This window comes from Brachyistius frenatus, unplaced genomic scaffold (assembly GCF_029030835.1).
Source record: "Brachyistius frenatus isolate BFR_SWC_R1_liver_20210118 unplaced genomic scaffold, ASM2903083v1 Contig_96, whole genome shotgun sequence".
Classification (NCBI taxonomy): Eukaryota; Metazoa; Chordata; class Actinopteri; family Embiotocidae; genus Brachyistius; species Brachyistius frenatus.
The window spans coordinates 561,996-575,311 of NW_027210695.1; the positions used below are offsets into that span (position 1 = coordinate 561,996).

General features: G+C 44.2%; 2 protein-coding genes across 3 annotated transcripts in view; one reads left to right on the forward strand and one right to left on the reverse strand.

Annotated features, from left to right (window-relative positions):
* cd36 (CD36 molecule (CD36 blood group)) lies at window positions 1–5,247 on the forward strand. The gene is made up of 12 exons (XM_069711059.1): window positions 1–123; window positions 517–677; window positions 840–984; window positions 2,686–2,841; window positions 2,926–3,017; window positions 3,286–3,335; window positions 3,445–3,514; window positions 3,771–3,958; window positions 4,047–4,165; window positions 4,263–4,336; window positions 4,465–4,519; window positions 4,644–5,247. Exons 1-12 carry the CDS (start codon window positions 1–3, stop codon window positions 4,815–4,817), a joined length of 1,407 nt encoding a protein of 468 aa, XP_069567160.1. The 3' UTR covers window positions 4,818–5,247.
* A 1,244-nt stretch (window positions 5,248–6,491) lies between these two features.
* The window catches only part of sema3c (sema domain, immunoglobulin domain (Ig), short basic domain, secreted, (semaphorin) 3C), a 39,283-nt gene continuing 32,458 nt past the window's right edge, over window positions 6,492–13,316 (reverse strand). For both annotated transcript variants that reach the window (XM_069711013.1, XM_069711015.1), the window contains 6 exons: window positions 13,211–13,299; window positions 12,255–12,296; window positions 11,856–12,013; window positions 10,873–10,940; window positions 9,654–9,784; window positions 6,492–8,304 (listed from right to left, as the gene is read on the reverse strand). In XM_069711013.1, the coding sequence (XP_069567114.1) occupies window positions 7,879–8,304; window positions 9,654–9,784; window positions 10,873–10,940; window positions 11,856–12,013; window positions 12,255–12,296; window positions 13,211–13,299 (914 nt within the window). In that variant the 3' untranslated portion in view covers window positions 6,492–7,878. The remainder of the gene's footprint in view (window positions 8,305–9,653; window positions 9,785–10,872; window positions 10,941–11,855; window positions 12,014–12,254; window positions 12,297–13,210; window positions 13,300–13,316) is intronic.

Genomic DNA, 13,316 nt, shown 5'->3' on the forward strand with positions numbered 1-13,316 from the left:
ATGGGATGCTGTAGCAGAAGGCGCTGTTTGATAGCCGGAGCCGTGTCCGGGGCGGTTTTGGCCATCCTCGGAGGCATCCTCATCCCGCTGGGGAGCAGCGTCATTGAGGGGACAGTGGAGAAGGTATGGTGTCTCAGTTTCACCCTGGGTTGGAGGATAAGGGAGTGACAGAGCGCGTTAATATGTGTCATGAGCGCATATGCAGAGATCAAGGTGAATCAGGAGAAACGAGAGGGAAGAGGCGTACGTTTTTTTTGAAAAGCTGCTTGAAATGGTAAACAAGAAGCTGTGCAAAGTGTCAAGTGTGCCTTGCTTTCATCCATTAAAAGATCTGCGATTCTTGTCAGACACTGTGGAGAAGAATTTAACGATTGAGAGCTTCTTTTTTGTTGTTGTAATAACAGAGGATCCACCTCTTTTTTTTTTTTTTTTTTCATGTATCAGTGGAGCTGATGGCCTGCTGACAGTCTTGAGGCATGTTAAAAATAGCCAGTCTGTGTGTCTGCGGGGTTTCAGGAATCCGTCATTGAGCCTGGAACGACAGCGTATGAAAACTGGGCGTCTGCAGGGGCACAGGTGTACAGGCAGTTCTGGTTCTTTGACTTGAAAAACTCACAGGAGGTGTTGCAATCTGGCGCAACTCCAGTCGTGGTGGAAAAAGGACCTTACACATACCTGTAAGACGGATTCATTTATCTCCGTTAAATCATCGTTTGGACACTATTTTCCACTTTATAAACGAGCCCGTTATCACTTGTATCTGCTGTCATACGGTGTAACATACGACTCCTCTCCTCTGTTAAAATTTCACACCCGAGTACGACCCTCTCCCACTTCAGGACAAGATATCTCCCCAAGGAGGACATCACATTCAACCCAAATGAAACGGTCTCCTTCCTGCTGCCTTACGGTGCCATCTTCCAGCCGTCCATGTCGGTGGGACCAGAGGAAGACAAACTTACATCTCTCAACCTGGCAGTGGCTGTAAGTGTCAGTGATCGGTGCCAAATGTGCTGTGATTTCTGAGTTGACTCAGCTCGTATTTGCATTTACTATTTCCTCTGTATAAGCAATGTGTTTAATGTTAAATGTTCAGTGCCAAAACAAGCTGCGCTGGTTTCCCCCGGCTTGCTTTTGTCATTTAACGGCGACATCCGACCATTTCAGCTGATGACCTTCTGTGACATTTTGTTTTAGAGTGATTTTATCCTCCCGGGTCGATCTTTTGAACACTTTTAAAGGCTAAAAACTATTAAAAAAAAAAAAAAAAGCAAAGATTAGTGAAAAAGAATCCTGTGATGCAGGCCGCTGCAGAAATGTGGTGTTTTTTCTCTCGTTCTTATTCGGTTGATTGACACTTTATTTACTTTGCGACACCACTGAGAGTCCAGACCGCCACAGTTATTTTCTTCGCCGACTCGAAATAACCTGAAAATTTGGTTACAACAAATTAAGCGTTGCGGTCACTCGGTGTCAGAACCTGAGCGTCTGTACTCGTACAAATAGTTTTATTTGAATACCTTTCTCAGATGAACAGGCAGCGAGCTCGGTTAGCCAGAAAGATGCCCTGGAACTTGCACGCAGTTACAGAGCTTCGATGTCCGACGTTTTCACGCATATTTTCAAGTAGCTGGCTTGGTTAGGTGTCAGGTTTCCCTGCAGGCGGCTTTCTTTTAGCTACAAATGCTAACGTGGCGGGATAACCTCTGTGTTGACCTTGACAAAGTTGAAGGAGAAGTGTGAGGAAACCTGGAGCCAGCGTTTGGTTTGTCCCCTCTGGGCCACTGTAGAAACATGGCGAGCTCGGTGGAAGGGAGCCCGCTCTCTGTGTAGATATGAAGGGCTCCTTCTAAAATAACAAAAACAATTATTTTTAGTTTCAGGTCATTAAACATAATTATGAATGTAATATTCCATTTCTGCCATTATCTCCCCATTAATGCGACACACCGCTCCTTTCAGCAGGTTTTTTTTTTATGAAGCTATTTGGTAGCTGGCAAGTTAGTTCATGATGTTAGTTCAAGGTCGTTTAATCATTTAAAGTCTCAAGTTGAAAAACTTTGGAATTTTCCTTGATTTGCCGTCTCAACTCAATTAGGAACTGAGTCAAGTAAAATTGTAAAATTTTAAAAATGATGATTTAGATTAGGAACTGTCTGATCGCAAGTAAAAGAAGTATAAATCTGAGCAAGTACTCTGAAAAGGAGCCTCCTGGGAACTGAACTGGGGAACTTAGGACCCTGAGGACCTCATATGCTCCTTCTTCAAATATTAATTTATGTTGGGTATCAAGCTGTATGGTGACATTAACATTGACAACAAAAAAACTCCTGCTATGTGGCAGTCTGGAAATGATCAACAACTGGGAGGTCAACATTTAACGATGGCAACCTTTCTTTTCTTTTTTTATGAGCACAGTTAATATAATTTCTCTCCCGACTTTTATAATACTCAAATGATGAGAGTAAGCAATACCAATGTGCTTGTATAATTATGGTGTATCACAGTCATAAAAGATGATTTTCTGGCTTATCTTCTGAGGCAAGCACTGCATTTGTGTGCACAGCATTTTTTCTTATTTTCCATGTGCATCTTTATGCCTTTCATAACTGACACCTTTACTGATGACTACATTTGCCAAATGTAAGAAAGGTGTATGATTTTTTTTTTTTTTTTTTTTTGCAGGGAGCTTATTCATTGATTCCAAAACCGCTTCATCAGGTTCTACAGGGTATGATAAAATCAAGCAACTCCTCGTTGTTCCAGCACCGTACAGTCAAGGAACTGCTGTGGGGTTACAAAGACCCCATGTTGAAAACAACTATGGGCCTCTTTTCACCTGTAAGTAACCACATAATAAACATAGAGCATCTACCCAGGGACACGTATGACATCAATGTACTAACTGAAATATCTTTTCAATAGTACAATGGTACTTACGATGGCTACTACAATGTCTTCAGTGGAAAGACGAACATCTCAAAAGTGGGACTAATTGACAGGTGGAGAGGACAGAGGTGAGTCCAATAATGAATAAAGTGAAGGAGCTACCGAGTCTGGATTTGAAACCTCTATCTTTTGATCAGGGTGTACAGATTTTGACAAGCGAGAACATTATTATTATTTTTTTTAGTTTGTGGTATTTCAGGCTGTTTAATCAAATCAGGGTAATCAGTTTGTACACAAAATGACAAATGAGAATCCTGTTTCTCCTCGTATCAAATATTTTTGCCTGTTAAATCAAATTCTGAAAGCTTGACTGACAAATTTGATTTCGTTCCGCAGGAACGTAGCTTTTTGGAACGACACATATTGTGACATGATCAACGGGACAGGTGCGGCACATATGGCAATGTGTACTATGAAAAAGCCAAAAGACTAAAAATTTAAACCCCACTTGTGTCACATCTCCACAACTCCTAATGCTCCTAATCTCTCTCTCAGATGCTTCCTCCTTCCCTCCCTTCGTGGACAAGAAGAAGCCTCTCTATTTCTTCTCATCAGACATCTGCAGGTAATAAAGGATTTCATTCACAATCAGCAGTTTCATCTGATCTAGTCTGACTGTGATTCGTGAACTGGGTCAGCAAGTGTTACATCTTTATTTTGAGAGCTGCAACCTTTTGACTCCCCCCACCCCCTCTCTCGGTGACCACTAGAGGTCAGAGCTCTCCAGTCGAGTCATGTCCCAATGAAGTTGCACGACAAAGAAGCCGAAGATTACCAGGAACATAGAAGTGAACTAACCTCTGGGCTGTTTTGGCCTTCAGGTCTGTGTCAGCCAGCTATGAGGGGACCGTGGATCTGAAAGGGATCGACGTGTACCGCTTCTCCCTCCTCCAATCCACCCTGGCGTCCCCTTTGAACAACCCGGACAATCACTGTTTCTGCAGGGATATGCTAACCACCAAGAACTGCACCTTGGCCGGAGTGCTGGACATCAGCTCCTGTCAGGACGGTCAGTTTTGCATTTGTGCTGGTGTTTTGCATTCTTCACAGCTGCTGTGCCGTTTTGAATTGCAATTGCGTAATCGCCCTCTGAACAGGGAAACCCATCTACATCTCTCTGCCCCACTTCCTCCACGGCAGTCCGTCCCTGCTGAAGGCCGTGGTCGGCCTCTCCCCCAGCGAGGAGCACCACAAGACCTTCATGGATGTGGAACCTGTATGACTGATTCTTTTCTTTTTTTTTTACTTTTCCCTGGCGACAGCAGTTTAGCACACGCTAAAACTTGACTTTTTGTTGTACTTTCCTCCACCAGACCACCGGGTTCACACTGAATTTTGCCAAGAGAATTCAAGTGAATATGATGTACGGGCCGTCAAACGTCATCACGTAAGTTGTGCAAGTCGTACGAACAGTACAGGAAAGCGGTATCTACAGAAAACGTGTAAATTCTAAAAGTCAAAGAAAAAAAAAAAAGAAGTCATGCACTGGATTTGTAATGAACTCTTTCCCTGCAGGGTGCTCAAGAAAGTCAAAGATTACACCATATTCCCTCTCCTTTGGATGAATGAGGTAAGATTTAAAAGGAAAAAAAAAAAGAAGCAGCAGCCCCGAAGTCATGAGGTGTACTCAGTCGGTTAGGTCAGGATGCTTGTAAATGAGTCACTCTCATTCTCCGTCTCCTCTGTGTAACCAGACGGCAATGCTTGACGACGAAACGGCGGACAAGCTGAAGTCGGAGCTCGTCTCCCGTATCAAGATGTTGGAGGTCATCCAGATGAGCCTGCTCGGCGTCGGTTCGGCCATCTTCGGCCTCTGCGTCATCTCCTACTGCGTGGTGAGGATGAGAAACCAAAGCAAGACCGTGTGAATTAATCGTGAAGTCAAAGTGTCTGATGTACATAAGAGCACAATGCGTTCAAGCTGCTGCTGGACATCGAAACCTTTTGATATAGACTTGCACTTTTTTTTTGTAATTTCAGTGTTATTTATAAAGTCATGCGTCCTTTGACACCAGGGAGGGAAAACTGTGATTTTGTAAAAGCTCAAGAGCTGGATTTCTTTGCCAACTATTATTTTAATTGCAATCACTGTAACATGAACTTAATCAGGGATTTCTGGAGGGAGAGCAAGTGGAAACTCCTCTTAACTGTCAGGTAATCCTTTGGCTCTCCGGGAAGAGAGAACTGGTTTTGTTAGACGTCCTATGAAAGAAATGTACGTGAATCTAATATTGCGCAAAATGTCCATATCCGTTGCTGAACTAATCTGTTCAAAATTAATAAAAGCTGAAAAGGTGACTTTTTCATTGTATGTCCTCGCTATTCCGATAGTACTGGATTGTTCTTACTGAACACGAGGCTATCGGAACCGGTCTACATCCTCCCTTCGACCAAACACACAGCTCACACGGTGAAACAAATCTCTGCATTTTGCACACTTCCCTGTTTACCGTGAGTGGCCCATAAATCAAAAAGAGTAATGAAACTGAGCTGGGGGGATGATTATACAGCGGTCATGAACGGTGCTTGGGTTTGTTTGGTGAGAAAGCAGAATGTCTGCTCAGCAAGAGGCCACTCTCTGGTTTTATGGGTTTTAAATGACCCTGAGCAGCTTCCTCCGAGTGTCTTTGATTCTTCTGAATTTTACATCTCGCACAGGTTCGGGGTTAGTTTCATTAAGATTCAGTCTCGAGATACTTTTCTTTTTTTTCTGAAGAGGTGCTATTCGCTACCTTCTCGCAGGTGCTGGTAAATAGCAGAAATTTAGGGTGCAAGTTCTTGTTTGAAAACTTGAATCCGGTTAGCTTCGACATAACATCGCAGCCGAGCCGAAGGGTGTAATGCAGGTGTCGGTCCACTAGGGGAGACGTGTCGGTGTCACGTTTTGCCTTGCTGCCTCGCGTGTATAACCGGAGCTGGGAAAAAAATAAAATAAAAATAAAAGGAGATCATGACGTAGATCATTTGACAAAGTACAAGTCCGAACAGGAAGGTAGGTTGGAGGTTGTTGGAGACCAGGGTTTGAGTCTGAGAGAAAAGCGAAGTTGATTTCTTAAAACAGAACTTTTCCCACCCCAAACCTATCCACGTAGTTTTTTTTTTATGTGTAGTCGAGGCTAAACGTGAGTATTACACGCTTTGGCGTGATACCAGGGAGATTGAATCTCTATTTTCATGAATGCTGCTAATGGCAATGCGAGATTTTGCACGATATGCTTATTTTCGTTCTCGTGACGAGTCCGATGACAAAGATTGACACCACTTAAATGTCTGAACTAAAAGACTATTCCTTTAAAGAGCTATAATAAGCCCGTTAGTGTATACTTAGCATAATATGTCCAAACATGATGGATGATGTTTTTGCCTGTGATTGAAAGGAAAAGTCCACATTTTCAGGCATTATGCAAATACAACTTGCTAATTAATTAATAAACTCTTATGATCTTTCTGCAAAATTGAGATTCATCTGAACAAATTTATTCAGTCTATCGGGACATCAATAAATAGAAATACAGTATGTTTGAAGTATGAAGTTGACATGACGCTGTTCACACAGTTTTATTAAACGTGGAGCAGAGATCCGTACGAGGGGAAGGTACACGCTGGAAAGTCTTTTTCTCAAAATGAAAAATAATACTGCCCTGTATGTCTCTGCAATTTGCAGATACAGTCGTAGGTGGTGAAATACGTCGACACTATGTACACAATGGAAACACATTTTCACAAAACCGTCACAAAAATTAAATTAAAAGAATGAAACAAAAATACTCTGTACACAAGCAACAAATCATCTCTATCTCCATTAACTACGCTTCGGGAAAAAAAACAAACAAAGTCTATTCACATACTCACAGACTACCTCACCGACGGTTACTACTTCTGAGTTAAAAAGCATGTTTACATTGCCGAGCGTTGCAGATGTGGATCCAAAGAAGGATACCGTCATGTTTCAGCATCTATGATGACGTCACGGACTAAAAATGTGCGTATCTGCTAGTTTGGTTGCTAAAATCTAATCCGGGCACGGATTAAGAGACTTCTACGTTACCGATGAGATTTTATAAACATGCTTCTGTGCTGGAAACGAGGGGAAGTGTTATACAGTTAATATGCAGCTGGATTACAGTGAGCCACATTCTCTTACGGTACACTTGAGTAATAGGAATAAATAGGAGATGTCGTGTAAAAATGTCCGCAAACACTCGCGTGTAATTTCATATTCAACTCAGTTTTAGCGTTTTGTATTTGGGTTGACGTCGGCAGCGGACGTAAAGTTCGGGACCACTTACCGTCAGCGCCTCGTGTGGCCGCAGACAGTATGACAACTTTTTTTTTTATTACCCTACATGTACCCACGAAGCCCTGTAATAGAGACATTTTGGTTAGTTCAAAAGTAAACATTCAAATGTGAGTAGAATCTAATAAACTACTAGTGTAGTACTCAGCGTAGAGAGTGAGGACACTCACTGTCAAACATGCATCTGTCTCCATTTTGTCCCATTTCAATCACCTCTGTGTAATATCTGGATTTCAAATGACCCTCCACCTTTTCTTTTTTTTTTTTTTTTTCTTTAAAAGAAGGAACAAATCCACAGTGAGCAGCTTTCCGGCTGCTTCCGCAGAAAATGAGTGGCAGTCCAGTCAGTTTGTGTCGCGACCGTGACGGCTCGTGGTTGAGTGTGTGAGAGTGTGTATGTCACAGCCACCTGGTCACAGTACCTCATGCAAGGGAAAAAAAAAAGAAAAAGAGCCGAGCGACGACGTTCCCGCACCCACCTCCTCGTTTTACCGTGCGTCCGCAGAGCAGCTCTGCAGCTCAGATGAGACTCGGGGGAAAAATGATGTTTGCTTTGTAGGATCAGAGGAAAAGTGTGCGTGTCATTTTGTGCAGCTGCCAGCCTCCCCTCCCCCTCCCCCCGTCCTCCCCCGTCAGTCCTCTGGGAGGTGATTGCGTCGATTGCGGCTCTTCCTGCGGTCCAGCAGGGGCTTCAGTTTGGCCAGGTCCCCCCTGAGGGGTCCGGGCGGCGGCGGATGCTGCCGCTGCTGCCTCTGCTGGAGGTGCTGGAGCTCCTTCCTCTCTTTGCAGTACTGTTGTACAGCCAGGCTCTCCGCAGGGCTGAAGGCTGACAACAGGGCCTTCGGGTGCAGAGAGCTGGCCCAGGCCCACGGCGACTGCTGCTTGTCCGTCAGCACGTTCACCATGGCTTCGCTCAGCACTCGCAGGCGGATTTTGGCGACGGTGCGTTTGAAGCCGTTCTCGGTGGTCAGGCAGTAGTAGAGGCCCTGGTCGGACAGCTGGACGGTGCGGATGAGGAGGCCGTGCTCGGTGGACAGGACGCGCTCACTCAGCTTGACCTGCACAAATCCAAATATACGATACTGAATGCAGATTGAGGGAATTATTCAATGATTTGATAAATATCATGCATTATGCCATTTCCTCCCACCACCAACATCAAAACACTTAAATGAGGGAACATGCTTTTGAAGAACGGCGTCCGTCCCTCCAGCATAGTGATGCTTCATCCTTTTTTCTTTTAATTTGTTAAATATACGGCTTTGAATCAGACCGTATGTTGCATGATACATTAGAAAGAATAATCGTACATCCTACAGTGACTTAAGATGGTCAATTTTTTATGAGAAATGACCAAAAGTGTACTTTTCTAAAAGCTTGACTGTTTACTCAGGTTTTTCTTGTAGGATAAAGTTACATATGCTCAACCATGAAAGGCTAAATACAGAAATTTGACATCTGCTTGCTACAGAAAAAAAATGAAATGGCAGTTAAAGCGAAAGTGCTGAAATAAGCCGAGGTGTGACTTTAAATAACGGATAAGAGTTGAAGTGTTAAGTGGAAAGTTCAGAGTGAAGCGTCAGCTGTAGTTCAGGCAGTAAAACGTGAATGCTTACACAGTTGAAATGTCTCACTTCTGGTCTTTATGAAGTATAATTTGAAAATGTGTGCGCCGTATTCTGGATTTGACTTTTCGGTGTCCCGTAAGCTCAATGCAGCCAGTGCACATTCACATGTGGGATAAAGTTAAAAAAAAACAAAAAACAAGCCTTCATCTTCATGAATTTAAATTGAAACTGTTTACTCTTTTTTCTACTCAAAAAGCAGCCAGGCCTGAGTCTGGAGAACGCTCCAGTGATTACACACCACGAGACTAAAGGGATTTATTTCAAGGCCTACTTCTATTTTCATGAGGAAACGGCGCTTTAAAGGTCCGAACCCCTCCGAACGCCTCTCCACGGAGGTGAGAGCTAAATCCGTAAAAGATGTGTCTTTATCATGCTTTATTTAATCTTTCCTTGCCTTTTCAAAGTGCTCCCACCGTTTAAAGGTTGTCAAATATTTGTGTCCCTCCCCCCACCCCACCCCGCTGAGAATCTAGTCATTAGTCGAGGTCCACATCATGTTTGATCCGTATCACTGCTCATTACGATGCTCCCCTGCCATTAAGCGTTCCCTGTGTCACTCCTCGGGCGATACGAGTCCTGATGTGAGCTCATCGCATCTCTACGACGTGTTTGATGTAATGTTTCACCGAACACCCCTATGGATCCGAGAAAGGACATTCAATCACTTGCATCTTGAGGGATTTTCGTCGTGTCCCCGGCTCCCCATTAGATCGTCGTATATGTAACAGCTAAAGCGGGCAGCGACGTTGCCCTTCGACCTCTTTAACTGTCAAACTGACCTCTTTCCTCCTGTCGTTGTCCCTCTGAATCAGCCAGCGAATAGACGCCTGAGGAGACTTGGGAATGCACTCCAGGAAGGTGGTGTTGTTTTTCACGCCGTACTGCGTCATCTCCACTGCGTTCCTGTAGGCTAGTGTACACAAACACACCAACACACAAACACACGCACACATGCACACGCACAAGAGTCAAGGGGGACGCGTCAGACGTCACTGGGTGACAGACAAGAAGCCCACAGATGGGCTCCAATCTGTTGATGTTGACACAAAGCTCAGACTGCAGCACGACCGAGCCCCACCCAGACTCCAGCTTCTCCCAACAACAAAGCCTTCGACGCTTCGCGACAGCTCCTCGTTCCTCTCATGTCAGATTTTGTTGCATCTAAACGGTTCGCGACTAATTAGTGGTAATGACCATATGGTTGGTTCCCCAGAGCTCGTGTTAATTTAGAGATGTAAACTGTTCACGGAAATGGAAACACTCTGGGGAGCGAATGCGCTGCGCTCGTTAGACTGCGGCCTGCCAGTTCGACCGGGTACGTTTTGGTGAGGAGTACCTGGACTCACAACGAAGAACACACACAGAAACAGCTTTGGCCTCCGTGTAACCCTCTGTGATAGTTGTAATTAATTCACAGCCATCGAACGTGGACATAATATGACTGGCAAATTTGTCTGTTGTATAATTAATAAAGCTGTAAGCAAAATGACGCGAGTAGTGCTCCTTTACAACTGTATATCTTATATCACAGGTCACGTGACAGAGGTCATGCGATGCGAGGTAATCTGACGAAGTACAAAAGTGCTAAAGTCTCGAGCGGCGGGTTGGGGATGGGTGGACGGATCCAACTCCGGAGTTTCACCCGGGACACCGTGATTCAAGTTCGTAACAAATCAATGTTAATTTCTTTAAAGAAACCCAAACCACCTGATTTTGTTTTCCTAAATGTAACCGTTTTGTTTCCCTCCCCGAACCTAACCACGTTGTTTTTAACGTCTTGGCGAAGTAAAACGGTGACACTGACACGCTGCCCTCTTGTGGACCGGTGGCTGTATTACACATTCTGACTTGATACCAGTCTCAAAACAATATTTAGTGAGAGTTGAGTCTTCGGCCACCTGAGGAATCTTACTCCAATATTCACTCCCTCTTTAGCTCTTTTAGTCATTTGACCCATTGTTAGTCTCAATTAGTTTTTATCCAAGAAGCTTTAATTACCTTTTAAATTGAATCCCCTGCACTGAGTGAGTGGATTTCCGTGCATAATATCCTGCCTCCTGCTCCTCCTGAAATAAAACAGAATGTACCGTAAATGCACTAAATACAGACGAAAAGACACAATCATAACAGCCTTCATCCTGTCACACTAAAAGTATGGAAGGAGCGGTCGCTGCCAAAACAACAGGAGGAAAATCTGACCATGTTATTCCACTCGGTGGAGCGCGCTCGTATATAACAGCTCGAGGAAAAGAGCATGTAAACAGCTCGACACATTTCAGACACATTTTCTGCAGAGAAACAAGAGACGAGGCTTTTTGTTCTGCGACCAAACTCAACTTGACCTGACAGGAATGTCAGGAGACATGAGGAGGTATGAGTTTGGAGGCGAGGTGTCGCTCATACCTCCTGGTCTGTGTTATGTCTAGACACAGAGAGGGCAACAACAAAAAGCCCAATCTAATTGTGACGTGGCTCCCACTGAAGTGTGTACTGAAGGACTCCAGTCCTGTGATCTTTTAACCCTCACCAGCCGTGAACTCTTCGTTCTATTCTTCTTCAACATATTGTATCAGCTGTTTCCCACATTCGGCTCCTCTGACTGATGTCTTTGCTTTGCGACTGATTAAAATACGACACCGGTCGTCTATTGGAAGTCCAAACTTCACTATATTCTCTTTGCGAGTTGAGGAAAAAGCTGAACAGAAGTGGACGGAAATACTGCATAGTATTCAAAAACCTGCACTATGCTAATGTTTATCTAACACTTGTGAAAGTTTTGAATGGCTGCCTTCACGAATGGACTAAACTAATCAACACCTGTCAGCACTTATTAACACACAAACATTTCTTTTTTGGGGGGGGCTTAAGAGCTCCCTGCACTGCTGAGAGAGCAGTCCTCGGTGGACCACTAAATCTAAAGACACCGAGCGTTGGCACAAAACTGGAGCCGTGATCCACAAAGACTGGAAACCTTTGTGTACCTTTTGCCGCTGGGATAGAAGCGGGAGCAGCTCAGGCCGTCCCACGCGCAGTAGGGGTCTCTGGCGAGGCAACAGTCAGCGCAAGCCGAGCCGTACGCGTGACAGCGGTGCAGGGAGACCTGCGAGACCCCGAACTCGGAGCTGACGTAGAGCTGTTGCTGCAAAGTAAACAGTTCAAATGTCAGACGCCCTGTTTGTCTTAATAAGTGGCCGGCTGACAGGAAAATGAGACGCAGTGCCGGAACAATTATGGCTTATTATTTCCTCGCCTTTGGGAGGCTTATGGCGCACGGGTGAGTTCTGTTTCATGCATTACAGAGCGGCCACAGACAATGAACAACGTATTAAAACAATAAAGCTGCACTTTGCATGTGAGGGGAGCATTTTCAGGGTACTTACTTTTTTAGGGGAAATTCTTAAGTTTGTAACAGGAGCTTGGTTCTGGAAAATAGCACAGACGAGATCAGAGATTAATGAGTTATTTCTAACAATATAGTAAAGGAATAGTTTGGGACATTTGGGGAAATGTGCAAGTTCGTGTTCTGGTGAGAAGTATACGAGAAAACTGATGCCACTGTCGTGTCTTTATGGTCATTCTTTAGGCTGCAGCAGCAACTTTAACTGAGAATAAAAACAAGAAACAGGCCTATAAAGCTGGCTTAGCTAACGGCACACTAAAGCTCAGCGATGATCACATCAGTTCGAATTTTGTTTCATACACACAAAACCGAAGTGTAAAAATGTCACGTTGTGGTTTTACAGGATGTTCTGTAAGCTAAGCTTCACATTTTCTGTACAGACATTATCAGTGGTACATATATCGTCTTCTATCTCTTGGCAACAGGGTGTCCCAAAATGTTGATCTATTCCTCAAAAAAAACCAACAATGTTTTTATTACAGAGAAGAGAGAATCAGACTGGGATAAGTTTCGCCAGATTTCTTTAACCTTTCTAGATGAAATATGTTCCATCCTTTGATAAATAAATCTGAGGGCAGGACGGCTTCGGTCCAGGTGGAGTTTTTAAGTGGATCAGAGCGGTCACGGTCTTAACATCTGATCACAGGTTGATCACACTTTCAGTGATCGGAGATAAGATAAAACAACATGTGTGAAGGTTCACTCGGGGCAACATCCAGACTCCACGCTGCACTACGCGGCAGAACATCCATCTCCTTGAATGCCACCCTGCCTTTTGTCTGTCTGCCTCTGGCCTTTGTGTCGTGGCCAAGCGCACCCTCCTCCTCCTCCTCCTCCTCCTCCTCCTCCTCCTCCTCCTCTTCCCTGCCTTTGATTTTAGGAAAAGAGAAGTGGTTCAAGTCAAAAAGAAAAAAAACAGAAAAAAAAAAAACAGACCTTAAACACTTCCAGCTCCTCCAGGATCAGATCTTCATGCAGGGAGTGATTGCTCGGCAGCACAATCACCTTCTGTATTGTACCTTTGTCTGGGGGGGGGCAGAAA